At 36.5% G+C, this 18,268-nt stretch overlaps 2 protein-coding genes across 9 annotated transcripts; one reads left to right on the forward strand and one right to left on the reverse strand.

Annotated features, from left to right (window-relative positions):
- Window positions 1-98: 98 nt before the first annotated feature.
- Window positions 99-1,091, reverse strand: LOC116349150 (DNA replication complex GINS protein SLD5). Its single transcript, XM_031780443.1, has 2 exons — window positions 818-1,091; window positions 99-742 (listed from the first exon to the last, which is right to left on the reverse strand). The coding sequence occupies exons 1-2, from the start codon at window positions 887-889 to the stop codon at window positions 167-169; spliced, it is 648 nt and encodes a 215-aa protein (XP_031636303.1). The 5' UTR covers window positions 890-1,091; the 3' UTR covers window positions 99-166.
- A 1,502-nt stretch (window positions 1,092-2,593) lies between these two features.
- On the forward strand, window positions 2,594-18,203 carry LOC116349141 (mediator of RNA polymerase II transcription subunit 12). 8 transcript variants are annotated; one of them, XM_031780424.1, is made up of 26 exons: window positions 2,595-2,852; window positions 3,967-4,451; window positions 4,654-5,018; window positions 5,120-7,869; window positions 7,999-8,708; window positions 8,806-9,002; window positions 9,103-9,528; window positions 9,597-10,190; window positions 10,282-10,668; window positions 10,755-10,890; window positions 10,965-11,360; window positions 11,439-11,723; window positions 11,785-11,983; window positions 12,056-12,246; window positions 12,319-12,892; window positions 12,956-13,126; window positions 13,208-13,477; window positions 13,683-13,937; window positions 14,002-14,076; window positions 14,145-14,322; window positions 14,389-15,155; window positions 15,215-15,305; window positions 15,373-15,665; window positions 15,735-16,203; window positions 16,277-16,329; window positions 16,404-18,203. In XM_031780424.1, exons 3-26 carry the CDS (start codon window positions 4,793-4,795, stop codon window positions 16,497-16,499), a joined length of 9,789 nt encoding a protein of 3,262 aa, XP_031636284.1. In that variant the 5' UTR covers window positions 2,595-2,852; window positions 3,967-4,451; window positions 4,654-4,792; the 3' UTR covers window positions 16,500-18,203. The 8 variants fall into 8 exon arrangements, with proteins under 8 accessions (XP_031636290.1, XP_031636291.1, XP_031636284.1 ...); XM_031780425.1 differs by having other exon boundaries at window positions 3,967-4,291; XM_031780430.1 differs by having other exon boundaries at window positions 2,594-2,852; window positions 3,967-5,018; window positions 15,218-15,305.
- The last annotated feature ends 65 nt before the right edge of the window (window positions 18,204-18,268 follow it).

The following is an 18,268-nucleotide window of genomic DNA, read 5'->3' on the forward strand; positions in this document are numbered from 1 at the left end:
TAGACAGGATTTCAATTTAAAAATTTATTTTTTCAATTAAATGCATTTATTTGTCTGGAGTCTTTTTTGTTTATTAATCAAATGGTAGCAGCACCTTTATTTTTTGATTCTAGTGGAATTTTTTTTTCACAAATTTTTAAAACTGCTGACTTAAAAATATTGAATATTAAATTAATTGAATTTTTTCATCGAGTAACAGGTCGGAAGCAAGTTTATATGGCATAATGTGCAAAGAGCCGGCTTCCAAATCAACTTCTTCATCGTTCATGCCAACAACGACCGATGGCACTGATTCAATGGCGCGTAGGAATATGTGCGACATCAAATTGGGTTTTACAATTTCATCGGCTTTCTCTTCTTGCAAATTAGCTGGCATATGTTGAATAGCAATTTGATGAAAATGCTTTTTAATCAATGCCATATGTGCTTCGGCATACTGACGCTCTTCATTCGATAAACGTTTTTTGTTGTTCGGTCGCTGGTTATCCTCTTCCAAAATTGAACGAGTAAATGTTTCAATCTTTCTGATTCGACACTTTAAATAATTCGTCACAATGTATTTGATCCGCTCCAATTCGATTCGATGAGCAACATATCGAAAATCATATTTATCAAGTTCCGATATATTTCCTTCCATGTGTTCAACCTGGCCAAGCATCAAATCCAGCATATCCGTTTGATGTGGCAACAATTCGGGCGCAAATTTCTCATTTAACCATGTATTTTGCACATTTTCCAACACCTAAAATTAAAACCAGAAAATAAATATTCCCTTTGCAGTCCTTTAATCCGTGAACAAATAAAATTTACAAAATACCTTTTGTGCCGTAATTGGTTCTTCATCATCATCGCTTAGTTGGTAATCGTCTTCGGCAATATTCTCTGACATTTTGCACACTTGAATTTTCGTTTTAAAAAAAAATTAAGCGTTTTGCGATAAAACAATTTAATGAAATGTTATGACAGTGTCGTGGATTTTAGCGCGATATCTGTGTTCACCATTTGATGCATCTGACATTTGAGGTTAAACAATTTAACAGCCAATTCGTTTGTAAACAATGATCGCCGTTTCTTTTGTTATTTTCAAATGTCAAACATGAATTCTTCTCTTCCACAAATACAATGTTTTTTTTTTCTACAACCATAATTCGAATGTATTTCGCTGCGTGGAGAAATGTGGTGAATTCGAAATGTCATTTATTTCGTTGTTTGTTTCGATGTGTGTATGTGTGTATACAGGGTGCATTGAACAGAATGTGTCACCTTTTGTGTGAGCATTTGAAACACAGAAGTCGTTTCAATGAACTCTCTAGTGTTGAAACAAATAATGAATGAAAAATATTTCTGGTATTTCGGAAAAACGCACTCTAGAATTATGCGAGAAATGTTCGACCGATCACCTTACAATTCATACTCTGAAATTGAAATTCATAATCTGAACGGATTGTTATAAAATGGGTTTTCGCATTGAAAATGAGCTGATGTGTGTACGATTTCTCGAAATGATTTGATTTAATTACGTTGATTTCTTAAAAATAGATGCTCACAACGTTACGCTTCCCACGCACCTCAAAAACAATGGCCTGGAGTTTTGCGCAAAAAAAAATGTGAATCAAGAAATAGCAGAGGTCAACATTGAGTTCAACATTAGTTGGCTGCTTGACGAAATTTGGATGTCGTTGATATGCATGGCTCTCTCATCGTATGTTGTCGTTGTAATGTCTGAGTGAATGGCAGACAACAAAAAATAAAATAAATGTTGAATTTTTGCCAATTTCAAAACTTGCCTACAAGTGAAGCGTATTCACTGAAGACGAGTATCGGTCAACCGACCAAGTCATGTATGCTGAAAATCATAAAATGAAGTCTCGTTTGGACTGCTCAACAAAAAAAAACATAACAATGTGAAGAAGATATGGAGAAGAGAGAAAAAGAACCCAAAAAAGAATTACACTATCACATATTAACATTTGTTCGACACAAAAATGTTGTGTACAAGTAAAGAAGCTGGTTAACGGTGAGTTGAAAGCCATGAAATGCATACACAATGCCATCGATGAAAGAAGAGAAAAAAAAGAAGATAAACAATATAAAGAATGAAGCGAATAACCGAAAAGAAAGGAGAAAAAAACAACAATCAACGACACACAAACTCCACTCAAAATACATTGACATTTGATTTGAATGGGATTGCGCTCTCTCTCTCTCTTCCGCGACGAGACGATATGTTTGAAAACTAACGCACATCGAAACATGCATCAACACACACGCACGTACACACATGAATTCACACACACGCACACACACAATAAGATGAGCAAAATGGAAAAGAGCCAAATGTATAAAACTGACTGACATGGTTGTTGGTGTGCGTGAATTCGCCTTGAATCGTTCACTAAAATTGGTATTTTGACATTTGTGTTTTCATTACGCATATACACAACTACATGCACAGCATATAGAGTCAGCATCACAACGGGAGCCAATCCATTGAATGCGAATGACGGCACAACAGAATGAAAAATACTTCACCATACATAGACACACGATTCGAGCGAATTACAAGAGAACAGTAACATACATAAAAAAAAACATCGAACTAATGAAAGAAGAAAAAACGAAATAACGCGAAAAATGGCTGACAGATTATTAACTTCCAATTCTGTCGACATTTAGTGTGTGTATATATGAAAAACTGTTAAATTTTTTGTTGATTTCATGGTATATAGATTCGTTTTGCAATTTCAAAGTGTAATTAATTTTAGTACAAATCAAGAAATTTTCGTTTGGTGCAAATGTAAGCTGATAAATCGGCCGATCTGAAAGGCAAATGTGAGGAATGCAATACAAATGTAATTGAAAGCACTGAAAAACTGTTTTAAATGGGAATTTCGTGTGTCAATTTTTCGTCTTACTCATTTTCTATGTAGTTTATTTCGTTTTGTTGTTGCGTTGATCAATTTTGAAAGTGGTGCGTAAGTACGCGATTCATTTGCAAATGGCATTTGCATTTCATGCGATTGTGCACCTGAGATGAGAATAGTGTAAAATAGCCATGAAATTGTTTGTGCAACACAAATCAAATGCTCAACCTAATAGTGTTTGAGTTTTATTTAGCAAAAAAAAACTGATTCAATAACAAAAATATGGAAGCTATCAAAATAATGCATACAATTGTTTCGTTTTAAAACAGTTTGAGTGTGTGTGTGCATTTTTTTTCTTACGTCGTATGAGATCGAACAGTGACGGAGAGTTATTATTTTTTGATTGGCACCGTATGTGCTATTGTGCGTGTGTGTATCGAAAGTTATTATTTTTTTGTATGCTGTTGATATGATCTTCGTGACATGAAAGTAAAAAAAAAAATACGTCAAAAGCAAAATCAAATAAAAAGGTTCCATATAAAATGTTCCAAGCAAAAGAAATTGAAAGAATCGCCAATGAAGTTTTTTCTCTCCTTCTCTTTCTCTCTAAGTCAAAACGCTGGTGCAACAAAAGTAGTGACAATATTACATACGTTTCAATGTAAAACTACATTCGTTTTTTTACCTATTTATTTTTCTGCTCTTTCTTTCTCCTCATATTCTCCGTCTTTTGATTACAACTATCGTATGCGTCGCACAGATGGTTGATTTATGGTTGTATATAGCCAACTTAAAACGTGAAATTATATGCTTGAAAATACAGAAAAGCTTATTCACAATTCAGTGTATAGCTTTATGACACATAAACAAATAAATCCCCTCAACGAAATAAATTTAATAAAATAACAACAACGACAATGACAAAAAAATCGCAGCCATTTCTCAGATGATCAAGTTGAACTTGAAAATTATTTATTATCGTGTTCAATCAATAAGCATTTTTGCATGCATTTGAATGTGAATCAGATATAGATGCTCCAATTTGTGTGACGGTGAATTATAGTTTGATTATAATCAAAGTGCATTTTTTTCTATTTTGCAGTGGAATTCGGAGCCCATATCGAAAGTGTGTATGGCGAATCATCGGTGTTTCTTATGAAAAGCTAAACAAATTTTATTTTTCTTCGCAAATTGAGAGACTCCAACCGACGGCAATATAGTTGTATATATATTATATATATATATCACTGTTTGTGTGTTTGTGTAAACTAATACGAAAATCAAATGTTTGTGTGCAAAATAAAAAAATAACGAAAAAGAAGAAGAATGGTGATGATGAAGTAAAACGAAACAGAGGCATAATCAACTCACATGGATATACAAATTTAGAAAGAGAGAACGACGCATAGCAAGCTATATATTTTCGGGTTAGTTTGTGTACGTGTTGTATATGAGAATATATGAGAATGTTGCTGCAACAAGCCATACAAATAGGCTAACAGTGACCGTATAAAAGCAACAACAATAACACTATAGCAAAAGCATTGATTGAAAGTTTTCTTCTTGTCTCTTCTTTAGTTTTATATAGTATGTATATTTTTTAATTTTATTTTGTGCTCGATTTCATTCCGTTTGCGCTTGTTCGTCGCCACCGCGAGTTTACCAATAGAAAAAAAAATTTAAATGTCTGTTCTCTATATGATGCATTTTTGTATAAATTGAATAATAATCGAACCGAAGAAATGTGCATAATTTATAAAGTTGCGTGTTAATTTTTTTTTTCCTGTAGCGAATGCAAATCGAAACTCGAAACAAATATAAAATCGAGTCGAAAACAAACGAAAAAAAAAAAACAACAACCAAGTGAACAGAAGGGGAGAACCACAAAGTTTTCATGAATGTCTGGATAAAGTATAAACACACCGAAAATGTTATACAATCACATTGCACCAGAGCCGAGGCCATTAAAACGGCCTCGATTTGGTGTGCCGGACGTTTATCCACAAGAGCCAAAACAACGTGAGGATGAACTGAATCCGAGCAACGTGAAAAATGGATTTCAAGCTCTACAACAAATTACCGAAGAATTCGGAACAGCGCGCAACAGTAACATCTCGTTGCAGCGACTCAATATGTTCTGCATTTCGGTCAATTGTAAGTTTTTTTTGTGACATTTTTTTCAATGTCGTTTCTCTTATTCGTTTTTGTTTTGTTTCTTCTTCTTCTTCTTCTTCTTTTCATCAACGATACTCTAGCTAAACGTAATGAATTGAATACGTTACCGGATAATGGCCGAAAGAAACAACCGATCAATGTAAAGGATAATTTTTGGCCTGCGGTAACAGGCCGTAGCAAGGGATTGCTTGATACGTGGTTTCGTGATTTAGCCGGCACCAAACCATTGCAAAATCTCGCTAAAAAGGCACCATCATTCAATAAAAAAGAGGAGATATTCACCTATTTATGTGATCATCAAGTGAGCATGAAAAAGGCGATGTGGTTTTTAAAATTAAGTGCCGCATACACAACCACAGTGACTGAACAAAAAATCAAAAAACGCCAAATGCCTGATCCAAGCATCGAATGGACCGCAACCGTGATACGAGTCATGAAAGATTTGTCACAAAAACTCGTTGAACATTATACATTAGAGAAAAATCCAAAAGTGATAAATACACAACAAGCGGCAATCACATGCGGAACATTAAACAATGTAAAATGCAATCGATGCTCAATTGATAAACAATTAACGCCAATTAAGTGTACAAAAGACAAAAGTGCGATGATTAATAAAGATAAATCACTAGCGGCCGACGGCAAACCCACAGCAAAAGCGAAGAGTTTACGTGAAAAAGTGCTGAATAGATCCTTAATGAAAGACATTCGATTTCGCGAATTGAAATTAACGAAGCGAAAAGCATCAATGCTTGGTCCACCGCCAGCAAAACGGGCAAAGCACACATTGCGAGTGGCGAGAATGAAAGCGGCATCACGAATCAAACGTGAATCCACACTTGTGCAACAATCACAGCAACCGGGTACAAGCGATGGTAATCCGAATCCAGATCTGGCAACTAACCCATCTGATATTTCTGGAGTGGCTGCTAAGGCGGGTGCTGATGATGTCAACAATGTTGATGCTAAAGATCGTAGTGTATCGAAATTGGTGCGTAAACGATTAGCAATGAAAAAACGACATGGATTGCCTTCAATTAGTCAAATAATTGCTGATTTACTTGCGAAACGTGCCAAAAATCGAGCCAAGCAACGACTCAACGAAAAATCAGCGGAAATCGCCAATCAATCGACAAATTCGGAAGAGGCCGATGGAAAAAATGGCACAAATCAAACATCAACAAGTCCATCGATGAGTACAGGCAGTTGTTCAACGACAAATACCGCTTCGATCGTAAATCGCTCCAATCAATCGTCTTCGAAAACAACATTGAGCGGAAAATCAAATGCCAATCAACCATTTCAATCACAACAACACACAAGTGTTGAATCACCAACGACAAGTACAACAGGTTTTTCCAATTTTTCATCAAGTGGCCGTGAAACGCCGAGTGTAAGTGCGACGAGTGCGAGCAGTAGCAATAGTAGCACCAGCAGTAGTAGCAGTAGTTCAAGTAATCACACGTTCATCACACCGGCCGTACCAACAACGCCGGGCAATTCAAATCCTGTCATTGATGATTTGCCCACAACACTTCGACACTGGAAATATTGTACGCGTTTATGTCGGGCAATGTGCGAAGAGAGCCTTTTGGATCGTCATGAATTCTTGCAATGGGCTCTTGAACTTCTTGATCGCATGCGAAATAAGAGCAGCGATGATGGATTCTTAAAACTATTTTTACCATTCATTTTACAATGTTTACCATACATTGTAGAATCAGAGCGATTGTCACGACGTCTAGCCTATTTAGTTTGTAAAAAGATTGGTTTTATGCTGCACTACGTTACCGAAGAGGATGCAATTGCTGTTAATGTGAAAAAATTACCGCCACCACAATCGTCTTCAACCTCCTGTTGTGATACAAACATAACAAATCGGCTTGAGCCAGGACTGAAAATAAAACAAGAACCCGAAATTCGAGCACCACTTTCAACACGTTCGGCAAGCACACGATATAAGAAATTCAAAATGGATCCCACAACACCACCACCACTATCGGCACCACCATCACCTAGCACTGCCTCCATTGATAGCCCCGAAGATGTACTATCAACGAAAAGTCTACTCGGCTCAAATTATTTACCAACACGACCAAATACAAATCAAGATCGGAAAAGTATCGGTGCTCGCCCATATTCATCGACATCGCCTGCATCGAAACCACTAAGCTCATCTCAAACACCACCACAAGTTTCACCTCCAACCGCATCACCGCCCTCAGTTTCATCAAATACCACATCGATCATGCCAATCGGAATAAATGCTACACAGCCCGTTACTCAAACCATTTCAACAAAAAGCCAATCACTTGGCATGATAAAGCATCGACAAAGACCATCCATTCAATTTATGGAGACAATGTTGCGTGACTTTTTATTATGTGAACATCATCGACCTGTTATTATGGAATTGAGCGCAATGATTCAGGCGATAACACTAAGATGTCCCGGTGCATTGGTCTGGTGTGGACTATCGGGGAAAGAACGTGACTCAATAACACCATTGGCCGGCGGCCCTTTGGAATATATGCCAGTTTTACCATCACAGTTACCAATGCCATCGAACAATCGACGTCACAATGATTTAATACGAAAACGTTTACGTGAAGTCGAACAACAAATCGTTGAACGCTCAAAACATTCCGAAAAACGTTGGGTAGCCGATAAATGGTTGCGCCGAACAATCGATGGACAAATTAATGAGGTCATTCTAAGCACACTAAGCATATTGGATGCACATTGTTTCGATCGGCTCGATGGAAATAATAATAATTTAATGTCACTCTACACAAAACTCTTTCAATCCGCTGACAAAGTGATGAAACAGGTATGAAAAAATAAAATTCAAATTCATTGAATTTAAATTATTTCGTACATAAATTATTGTCGAATGAATAATACAATACAATTTTGTATTTATTTATTCAATATTTTTTTGTATTTTTTTCTATTGTAGGAGACTTTTGTAAATGGCAAAATTAAGGAAACTCGCATCACATACATGTCTCGAATCGATGAACCGATTGTAAAGGTGTTATGTGAATGGGCCGTTTCGCATCAACGCTTTGGTGAACATCGTGCAATGATCGTTGCATGGCTATTGGAAAAACGACAATCCGATATAACGGCCGTCGATTCGCTTAGCCCAGCCGATGATGCTGATTCAAATGATTCCGTTGGCTTTTACAATGGGCTACCGATTTTTCAACGCAATTTAATGGCATTTTTAGATCATGATGCACCGGTTATCGAAGAGGATTGCACCGATCAAAGTAGAATTCAATTTACAAATTTGGTACATTTATTTTGTGAATTAATTCGACACGATGTATTTTCACATGACGCCTACATGTGTACGCTCATATCACGCGGTGAATTATTAACACTGCCCGTACATTCGAATGATATGGCAAATACACCAACGGTTAATTCAAACGCAATGGCTGTACCACCCCCAACAATTGCAACATTGCCACCCACAACACCCGCTTCACGTGTCGGCGACGATATTCTACCGCCCATGGAATTCAAGCCGAAAATCGAAGAACTAGACGATAGCAATGTCGATGATGACTTAGATAAGATTTTACAGAATATAAAAAACGATCAACAAGACTTAATGGATAATACGGATAGCCCAAAAATAGAATCAAGCACAAGTAACGAGTAAGTTTATGTCTGCCTCTTACGTTACGATTGTTTGTTGTACTAACTAATTCATGAATTAATTAATGAATTCATTTATATGTTTTGTGACCTTCAGTACCAAATCAGATATTGCCGATGAAGATGACGACGAACAACCGAAAATTTCGAGACATTATCTGTACACCACACATTTTCCATTGTATCAAGGCGATACAATATCACAACATGACTGCAATCAACGGTATATTTTACTGTTCGGCGTGGGAAAAGAACGAGATGAAAAGAAGCATGCCGTTAAAAAGATGGCCAAAGGTGGGTTGAAATTATATTTATTGATTTAATTTGTTATTAATGCGGTTGCAATTAATGTGTTTTCTCTCTCTCACACGCACACACCCTTACAATTTTACAGAGATTAGCAAATTGTACTCGAAGAAATTCAGCATGGATATAAATGAGGGCGGTAAAGTGAAGAAGCAACCAAGAACCGAATGCAATCTTGAAGCAACAATGACACGTTTTCAATCGATGACATATTTCGATCAACATATGGTAACATGGCAATGTTCGGCAACAATTCTCGAAATGCTAAGCAGTTTTGCGAGTGCATCGTATAATTATTTGCCAGTACAAGAGCATGTTGCATATTTATTTGATTTAATGGAAGCCTGTAACAATATCTATGGTTTAATCGATTTGTGTATATCGATCATGAAAAAACTGCCTCAAGTTGAATCTCAGCTCATGCAAATGAATTCGAGCTTTCTGAAAACGTATACGACATCGTTGAGCTTGTATGTGGTGGGTGTGCTACGACGATACCATCGATGCCTTTTATGTACGTATTTGTTTTTGTTTATTCCAATAGTTATTTTGCAATTTAAATTTTTTTAAATTCTATTTCAGTATCTTATGAACAAGTACTGCCAATTTTCGAGGGATTATGTCGTACAGTTAAGCATGTAACAAATCCAAGTGAATGCACATCATCTGAACGTTGTATTTTAATTTATTTACTTGATTTGTATTCATCGTGTTCATTACTCAAATCAAAACCGCCGGCAAGTGAAACATTCTTCAACATTTATGCCAAAGTAAAACAATTGGTTGCGGATCCCGGTAAACCAATTCCAGCCGAATGTTTTGATTATCGAGAGGGATTCTTTAGTGAAATACTTAAAAATCCACCGCGAGGTGGAAAAATCGATCCAAGCTGGGGCCGAATAATAAACGAAAGTTTCGAAAATCGATATAGTTTTGTGTGCAATGCATTGATTCGTGTAAGCCTTGAAACGGACAATGATCGATTGAATGACATTTCGATAATGTGCGCCGAAGTCACAGCCCATTGTAATTCGCTCAGTTTGGAATGGATTGGTGCATTCATCGCATTGTGTGGTTCTAGCAATGAAGGTTACTATGCACACATACCACTTAAGATAGACATACAAAAAGTTGCCATTCATAATTCGTTGGCGGTATTTGTTTCGATTTTAGTCGGTAAGTTGATTTCGCATATAATACCGAAGAAAAAAAAAACACAAACATTTGACGTTTGCTAATTCATTTTTGTTTGTCAATTGATTTGCAGCTCGTCGTTGTTTTACACTAGAAAAATTAATATTTTACGTATTGCCGGCGTTGGTGAATTGTAAGGGTCGTGAAATATCGGCCGGAGCCGAGGCCGGTGCTCGTTTGACATGTCATTTATTGTTTCGACTGTGCAAATCTGTTGAATTGCCCATACCATCATTATATGGAATGCCTGTGATAGAATGCCCAATAAAAATTCCCGGACCTCAATTAAGCATGAAATTCAGTTGTGATCGTCATTTTTTGGCTGCGGCTCATAAGAATTTGGCGGCTGGACCAGTTTTGGCCGTTTTAAAAGGCATTTTAGTGGTTGGAGATGCAATGAATCCGGAAAATCAAAAACAACCAACATCCAACAAACGTGGTAATAGAAATTCAAGTGCAAGTAAGTAAAGTCATTATTTAGTATTCATTTTCAATATGGCATCATAAAATGGAAACTAAATGAAAACAATTGATTTGATTTAACAGACACCACACCGTCTGCAAGTCAATCTTCAATCCAACCAGCGACAAAAACGGGTTCAATTGATATTAGTCACATACTTGGCACCAGCGAATTAGGTACAAATGCCAATGACGAAGATGTTTCCATGCAAGATACAACGTATGTATACATGCAATTGCCTTTTGAGATAAATTTTAAAATATTTTTTGCCTTTTTTTCTTCAAAAATCACAGTCAAGAAACACCAATTTCTTTATCCGAATTTGCCGATTATGTGCTAAAACAAATTGCACACCAAGAATGGGTGTTGGAACGAATTTTACAAAATGCCGATAATTTATGCGAATATATATTTGATCGTGAGTTAAATACGAAGCAACCTCAGAGGTTGCTACAATTAATATGCTTCCCAGACAATGAGGCATCGGAACTCCATGCGATGGATCAAAGCACAGCGATTCAACGATTCTTTCAAATTTTGGACCGATGGAATATGCCAATTCTAAGCATAAATCTCCAACTAATGCACAAACAATCCAGTAATACTGTGTCCGAAACCAATAAATATTTGGATGCTGTTGCTCGATCAGCTGTTGAAATTTACTACACACCAAAACAAAAGAAACCAAAGTATGTGTTGCATTTCCAATGGAATCAGTTTCCAGACAAAATGACTAACATTTCAAACAACCTTTTTCCATCATATAGAAAACCTACAAAGAAACCAAAACTCGACGAATTGAAACCGCTGAAAAATGAACGGCCAAAAGCTCCCGAACATGGTCCAGGGATATGGTGTGTGATTCCACTGCTTTCAAAATTGCCGGGTAGTGTACAGGCGCGAATTATCAAAGTGGCCGGTCAGCTTATGGAAAAAATGAACTTTTTCAACGTTTATCGACACGTTGAAGAGGAAGAGGATAGCGATGAAGACAGTGATGACGAACAGGACGAAGAAGATAGCGACGAAGATGATGAAAATGATAATAAAAGGTAAATCGATTTCATCAAAATCGATTTTTAATTTCAAGCTTATTCCTTTTGTTTGATTTGGCAGTGAGAACAAAGACGAGCAGCAGGGTGATGACAGTGAAGATGAATATTTCTACCCACAACCGGCCAAATTGGCTTACAGAGAATTCTTTAATTTGCTCTTGAATTGTTTGAAAGGGCACGAAGATCAGCGTGATATTCTATTGTCTTCGCTGCACAAGCAATTGGTGCATTTTGTTCGATGTGCTCAAGATGGAAGCGTGAGTAGAAAATCATTTGAAATCTCAATTTATGAAAGTGGTTTTTCTGAAAATACAATTTAAAATCCACAGAAAATGTTTGACATCAATTATTTTGCACATCCGGAAGCAAAACCAGAAATGATTGAAGCATTAGATTTGCGTTTGTCACTGGTCGGAACCTTGTTCGATGGCATTTACCGTAACCTAACGATAACAACAGATTGGTCGGTTCTTTTGGCACAACTCATGTGCAACGGAGTTATCGACTATCAAACGAACAAGTAAGTGTTTTTTCTCTCTCTCCATTCCTTCATTTTCCATTCATACTCATCATTTCACTCATTTCCAAACAGAACACTCTACGGTACGGTCTATGACATGTTGACAACGATAATTCATGCATCGTTGGCCCATGATCCATACGAACGAGACGAAAATAAGAAGCATTTTATGAATTTAGTGAGAAAAGTGCGTAAAGAAATTGGAGAAAAAGCGTCACGAACAAAACAAAGTGTGCGTCAATTGTTGCCAATCGTTCGAATGCCACGTCATATAATTGCGGTTGAATCAAATGAGAAAAGTCAATATCCAGGTATCGATTTAATTGATCGAGTGCCCGGCTTGCGTGCAACGGAAAAGCAAAAAGTAAACACATGGGATTTGATTGAAGGAAATAGTAAAAATCCGGCGCCTTTGTCATGGGCTTGGTTTGGTGCAGTCAAAATGGAACGACGCCCATTAAAATACGAAAGAGGTTATGATCTTCTGAAATACCATACGCACAATCTAGCCAAACCAAGAACATTCTTCTACGAACCATTGGTAATATCGGTAAAAGAACCACCGTCAACCTTACCAACCGATGATTCAAATCTTGTGATGAACATGAACAATATGCCAAGCACCTCAATGGCTTCAATGCCAATGGTATGTCATTTGAATACTTTTCGATTTAGACTAAATTTTTTTAAAATCACATTTTTTTAACAGGATATTCCGAAAATTGATACTCCCACATCGATTGAGCAAACACCAATTATTCCGATTGTCCAGGCGCCACCGCTGCAAGTGATGCCACAGCCGCAGGGAAAACGTCAAACCAAAAAACAATCAAAAGCCGCAGCTGCTGCGGCCGCTGCCGAAGCAGCCGCACAACTCCAGGTTCGCATAATTCTTAGAAGATACTTGACTCCATTTTCAATTTGAGCTTAACATTATACAATTATTATGCCACATTTATAGGCACAACAACAAATGCAAAATCAGCAAACCGAACAAATGCAACAGTTTATTCAGCAAAATCAACAACAAAGTGGTTTTCCAATTCAGGCAAAGGGCAATATGAACCAAGTTGTGCCGGGTGTTCCAACTGGTAACAATAACAATCCTGGCAATCCGATGGCCAACCAGCAACAAAATACACAGCAACAATTCGCATTTTTGATGCAACAACAACAGCAAGCGCAACAGCAGCAGCAGCAACAACAACAACAACAACAACAACAACAACAGGTATACAATCACAACTATTTAAACCTTATTACACATGAAATCTTTTCAAGTGGTGCACCTGAATACAAGAAAAGTGCCCACACTTCCGCGGTACCTGTCGACGTGTCGATGACCTTTTTTCAATGTCAAATATTTTTTTTTTTGTTATTTTTCGACATATTTTTTGTGTAAATTTGGTTAACAATGTGGTTTATTTTATTTTTAGCAACAACAGCAAGTTCAACAGCAGCAACAGCCACAACAGCAATCATCACAACAACCGAATCAAAATCAAATTATCAACCCGGCCATACAACAACAGCTCCAACAAAGCATGAATCAACCACAAAATCAACAACAGCCTAATCAAATGGCCATGGTAAATCAAATGGGAGGCCAAATGAACAATCAAATGAGCCAGATGAACAATAATGCTCAAATGAATTCACAAAATTTAAACCAAATTCAAATGAACATGCAGGTATGTTTGACGTTATTTACACAAGTGTTTAAATTATGCCTAACACATTTTTTTTATTTACCAGAATCAATTAAATCCGCAAATGCAAGCCAATCAACAACAATTTCAACAAATACAAGCAAGTCAACAGCAACAACAGGTAAATAATAGCTAATTGTTTGTTTATTCATATTCGTAATATTAATATTTGTATTTATTTCGATTCAGATGCAGCAAATTCAAAGCAGCACATCGAACGTTGTTGGACAAACGGGCAATATACGAAATCCAACGGTTGCTGGCAATGTGAATGGTTCAATGATAAACCAGGCAAATTTGCAACAGAACATGAACGCCGGCGGAATGCCATTCAATTCTGGAAATATGCAATCAATGATAAATAGCGGTAGGTGTACCAATGCAGCGGTCATAATGTTGAATTTTTGTTTAAAAAAATGATTTCATTTTTTAGGTGGTGTGATGGCACAACAGCAGCAGCAACAACAACAACAGCAAGTACCCCAAGCAGTCAATCCACAACCGCAATCACAGCCAAATGTGCAACAACTAAGTCAAGCTCAGGCACAGGCTCAGGCACAGGCTCAGGCTCAAAGACAACAGCAGCTCAGTCAGCTGGTGCAACAACAGCAACAACAACAGCAACAGCAACAAATGGAGTCGAGCATCAAACAAAATCAACCAAATAGTTCAATCCAAAACAATCCAATGCAGAATAATCCGATGCAGAATCAAGCACAGAATATAAACCAAACACAAGGCATATCTACACATGGTCAACAAATAGCTGGGCCACAACAACAGCAACAACAACAATGGAATTTCAATCAAATGCAACAACAGCAGCAACCACAACAACAAGCTACATCAAGTCAAAATCAAACGGCAACTACATCACAATCGCAACAATTCTTCAATCAAAGTGGAATGAATCGGTTCGAACGACCACAAGTAAATAATCAATCGAAACAAGCATTGTCGATGATGTTACGGCAACGGCATCCATCTTCGTTCATGAATGCTGCCAGCAATCCACAGCAGGCGGCCAATATGAGCGGCGGTTTACCATTCAATATTCAACAACAGCGTCAACAGATCATGAGATCGGCAGCCATGAGAAATGTTAATCCAGCGCAAATGCAAGCCGCAGCTGCATCAAATCAAATCAATAACATTGGAAATCCAATGATGAGCGGCGGCGGAATGGTTCAACAGCGACAGGTAGATTCTATTTACATTTTTAAATGTGTGTGTCTTTTTTAAATTGAATCGTTTTACAGCAGCAACAAGCCAATCAAATCAATATGCAAGGACCGATGCATGGCCAAGGAAATCAACCGTCACAAACACAACAGGCCGCTATGATGCCAGGTAAATGTAATATTGAAATGTGACTATTTTGATGGTATTTTACATTGGTATTTTGTTTCGATTTCAGGTGGTAACATGATGGCCAACGCAAACGCGGCGAATTTGCCATCAACATCGGCCAATTCAATGATGAATCAATCGGTGGGTGGATTGGCTCAACAAAATACCGCCACAATGGGAATGGGTCCAAATCAAACGTTGGCGCAACGACAACAAAACCAAAATCCAAATCAAATGATGATGAACCAAGGAATGGGTGCCGGCAATATAAATGCGCTACAACAAATGAAACAGAATCAACAGCAAATCGGCGGCAATAATATGTTTGCCGGTGCTGGTGCGATGGCACAACAAAGACAGGTACAATTGAATCGACAAAATTATCATTCAGATTTATTTACAACCACATTTTTCATGGAATTATTACAGCAACAGAATCAACAACAAAGTCAAAATCAAATGCTAAATCCATCAATGCAACAAACGCTTCAACAAAGCTTAAACCAATCGCAAGGTCAACAACAGCAAACGACTCAAGGAAATGTAAATATGAATAATTTGCATCAAATGACCGCCGCACAACGTGCCGAACTGATGGCTCAGCAACGAGCTAGAAGTATGGGACAATTTCCACCAAATATGGGTATGAATCAAACACCTCAAGGTCCCGCACCACCCTATCGAAATCCAAATATGAATGCTGCCAACAATATGAATGCAGGCAATCCAAACATGAATATGAGTGGCATGGGACCAGGCGGAAAACCGTTGACCAGCCTACAACAAACCCAAGCGCAATTGCAACAACAGCAACGATTCAGACAACAAATGCTCTTGCAACAGCAGCAACAGCAACAGCAGCAGCAACAGCAACAGCAACAACAACAACAGCAACAAGGTAACAAAAAATATATTCCGGACATTTTTACATTGGGAAACTTATTGAATTTATGTGTGTGCATTATACATAGGTATGATGGGAGGAAATTTCAATCAACAACCTCAACAACAACAGCAGCCACAGGTAAAGTCATTTTTGATGAACATGTCAAAGTGCAAACTATAAACTAACTTTATTAAACTCTATTCATATATCAGCAAACGCAAGGATTGGGAATGCAAACGCCTGCGCTGCTTGCACAGCTACAGAGACAACAAAGTAGCCAATATTCACATCAATCACAACAATATTGACAAGGTGTTTAAAGGTAGATAAGTCGTATGTAAATATTCATTTGAACGACGTCGTCACAGGAAATAAATAATGGTGTGTAAATGATAACAGGCAAAAATATGACAAACAAAAAACGAGAGAAACAATTTTCGAAATGTGTACTAAAATTGGATCGAAATAGATAAAAAAAAATATTTGTAAATATTATTCAATGCGATTTAAAAAGAAAATGGTCAAGGGACAATTATATATATATATATGAAGTGAGGCAAACACATATCCCAAAACTATTTGTAAATGCTAATCAATACATAATATGACTCAAAGGCAAACCAGCACCCCAAATAGAGATCATATGCACACTCACACACACATGGACAAGTAAAGAGTATTTTTAATTTTTAAGCATGCGATTTTATCACGGGCAACCAAGAAAAACACACAAGAGGAAAGATTTTCTTTCTGTTGTTGTTGTTCAACGAAATAAGATTGAATATTTCGTCCAATTTATTTATATTTCTGCGTTTTAACATCATCTGTAAATTAATAGGTCGAATTTGAGTTAATTTATATTTAGCGGAATCATGTACACATACAACACTCACACATTAACACATAACATTAAAGAAATGTTAAATGATAGATTCCGACAGCGAATTGAAATTGATCAACGTACTTCAAACCACTAATTAAACATGTACATCCCTCATATATTGTAGTATATATTTAAAAAAAATAATACGTATAGGCTAACATTTTGTTATGAAATGAACTTTTTCGTTAATTTTCACAATTTAAATTATTATGAACAACATAAATGCATCCACATACAAACTAATTGGTTCATTTAAATCGTAGCATAAATCGTAGCAACACAAACACATTTACACATAATTAGTAGAAAAAACGAGAAATCATCTATGTAAAATAAAAGAAATACACACAATGCACATTTGATTTATACACCCACAATTTTAGATTATGTATAAATAAACGAAATTGAAGTACATTTTAAGCATAGAGAATATTATAAAAGTGCATGAGAGAACTTAAATAAAAGAAAAAAAAAGAAAAACAAAAACAACAACAACAACAGCAAAGCATTAGAAATTAGAAATCGCAAGACAACCCTAATCTAAATTTTTTTAGTTGAATATATAGAACTATGTTTATTATGATTTGTAATATGTACGTTTTTCCTATGTATTGAATCCTTGAATAATATCATCTCATTTGATTTATATTTTTTTCATGGTATTATTTGCGTGGATAGAAAGAAAATGAAATTCAGGATTACATACACACACACACACACAAAATATATAATTCGTTCAATGAACGGAGCAATAAAATAATATTTATACAAATATTTGAATAGTTATTCTAAGAATGTAAACAATGGCAAGCGTGAGATATTTAGACGAACACTCTCTTCTTCAAAATGAGATGAACGCGTATTCTTACCTTTTTTGTAATTTACTTTGATTCATACACGCATATTAATTAATTTAGTTTAATTCGATTTCCCAACTGCTAAACAGAACAAACGATCAAAGAATTGTACGTGCGATTCGACGACATTTTGACTCACTAGATATTTGTAATTAGCGAAAAAAAGCTACAATATTAATAGCATAAGAAAGTGGTTTATATATAGACAAAATTAATTATGATGATGACTAATGAAAAATGGACAATTTGTAATAAAAATGGAATCAATTTTATTTGTATTTTTCTTTTCTTTATTTCGCATTATTGAACTTAGACCGGTTTATTGAATAACATTTTC

The sequence above is a fragment of the Contarinia nasturtii genome, unplaced genomic scaffold (genome assembly GCF_009176525.2).
Source record: "Contarinia nasturtii isolate CC-2019 unplaced genomic scaffold, AAFC_CNas_1.1 Cnas_scaffold_2806, whole genome shotgun sequence".
In the NCBI taxonomy this organism is placed as follows: domain Eukaryota; kingdom Metazoa; phylum Arthropoda; class Insecta; order Diptera; family Cecidomyiidae; genus Contarinia; species Contarinia nasturtii.

Coding starts and splice junctions, on each gene's coding strand:
- LOC116349141 (XM_031780424.1), top strand. CDS start 4,793: ATGTTATACAATCACATTGCACCAGAGCCGAGGCCATTAAAACGGCCT. Junction 8,709..8,805: donor GAATCAAGCACAAGTAACGA/GTAAGTTTATGT, acceptor TGTGACCTTCAG/TACCAAATCAGATATTGCCG. Junction 12,893..12,955: donor CAATGGCTTCAATGCCAATG/GTATGTCATTTG, acceptor TTTTTTTAACAG/GATATTCCGAAAATTGATAC.
- LOC116349150 (XM_031780443.1), bottom strand. CDS start 889: ATGTCAGAGAATATTGCCGAAGACGATTACCAACTAAGCGATGATGAT. Junction 743..817: donor AACCAATTACGGCACAAAAG/GTATTTTGTAAA, acceptor TTTTAATTTTAG/GTGTTGGAAAATGTGCAAAA.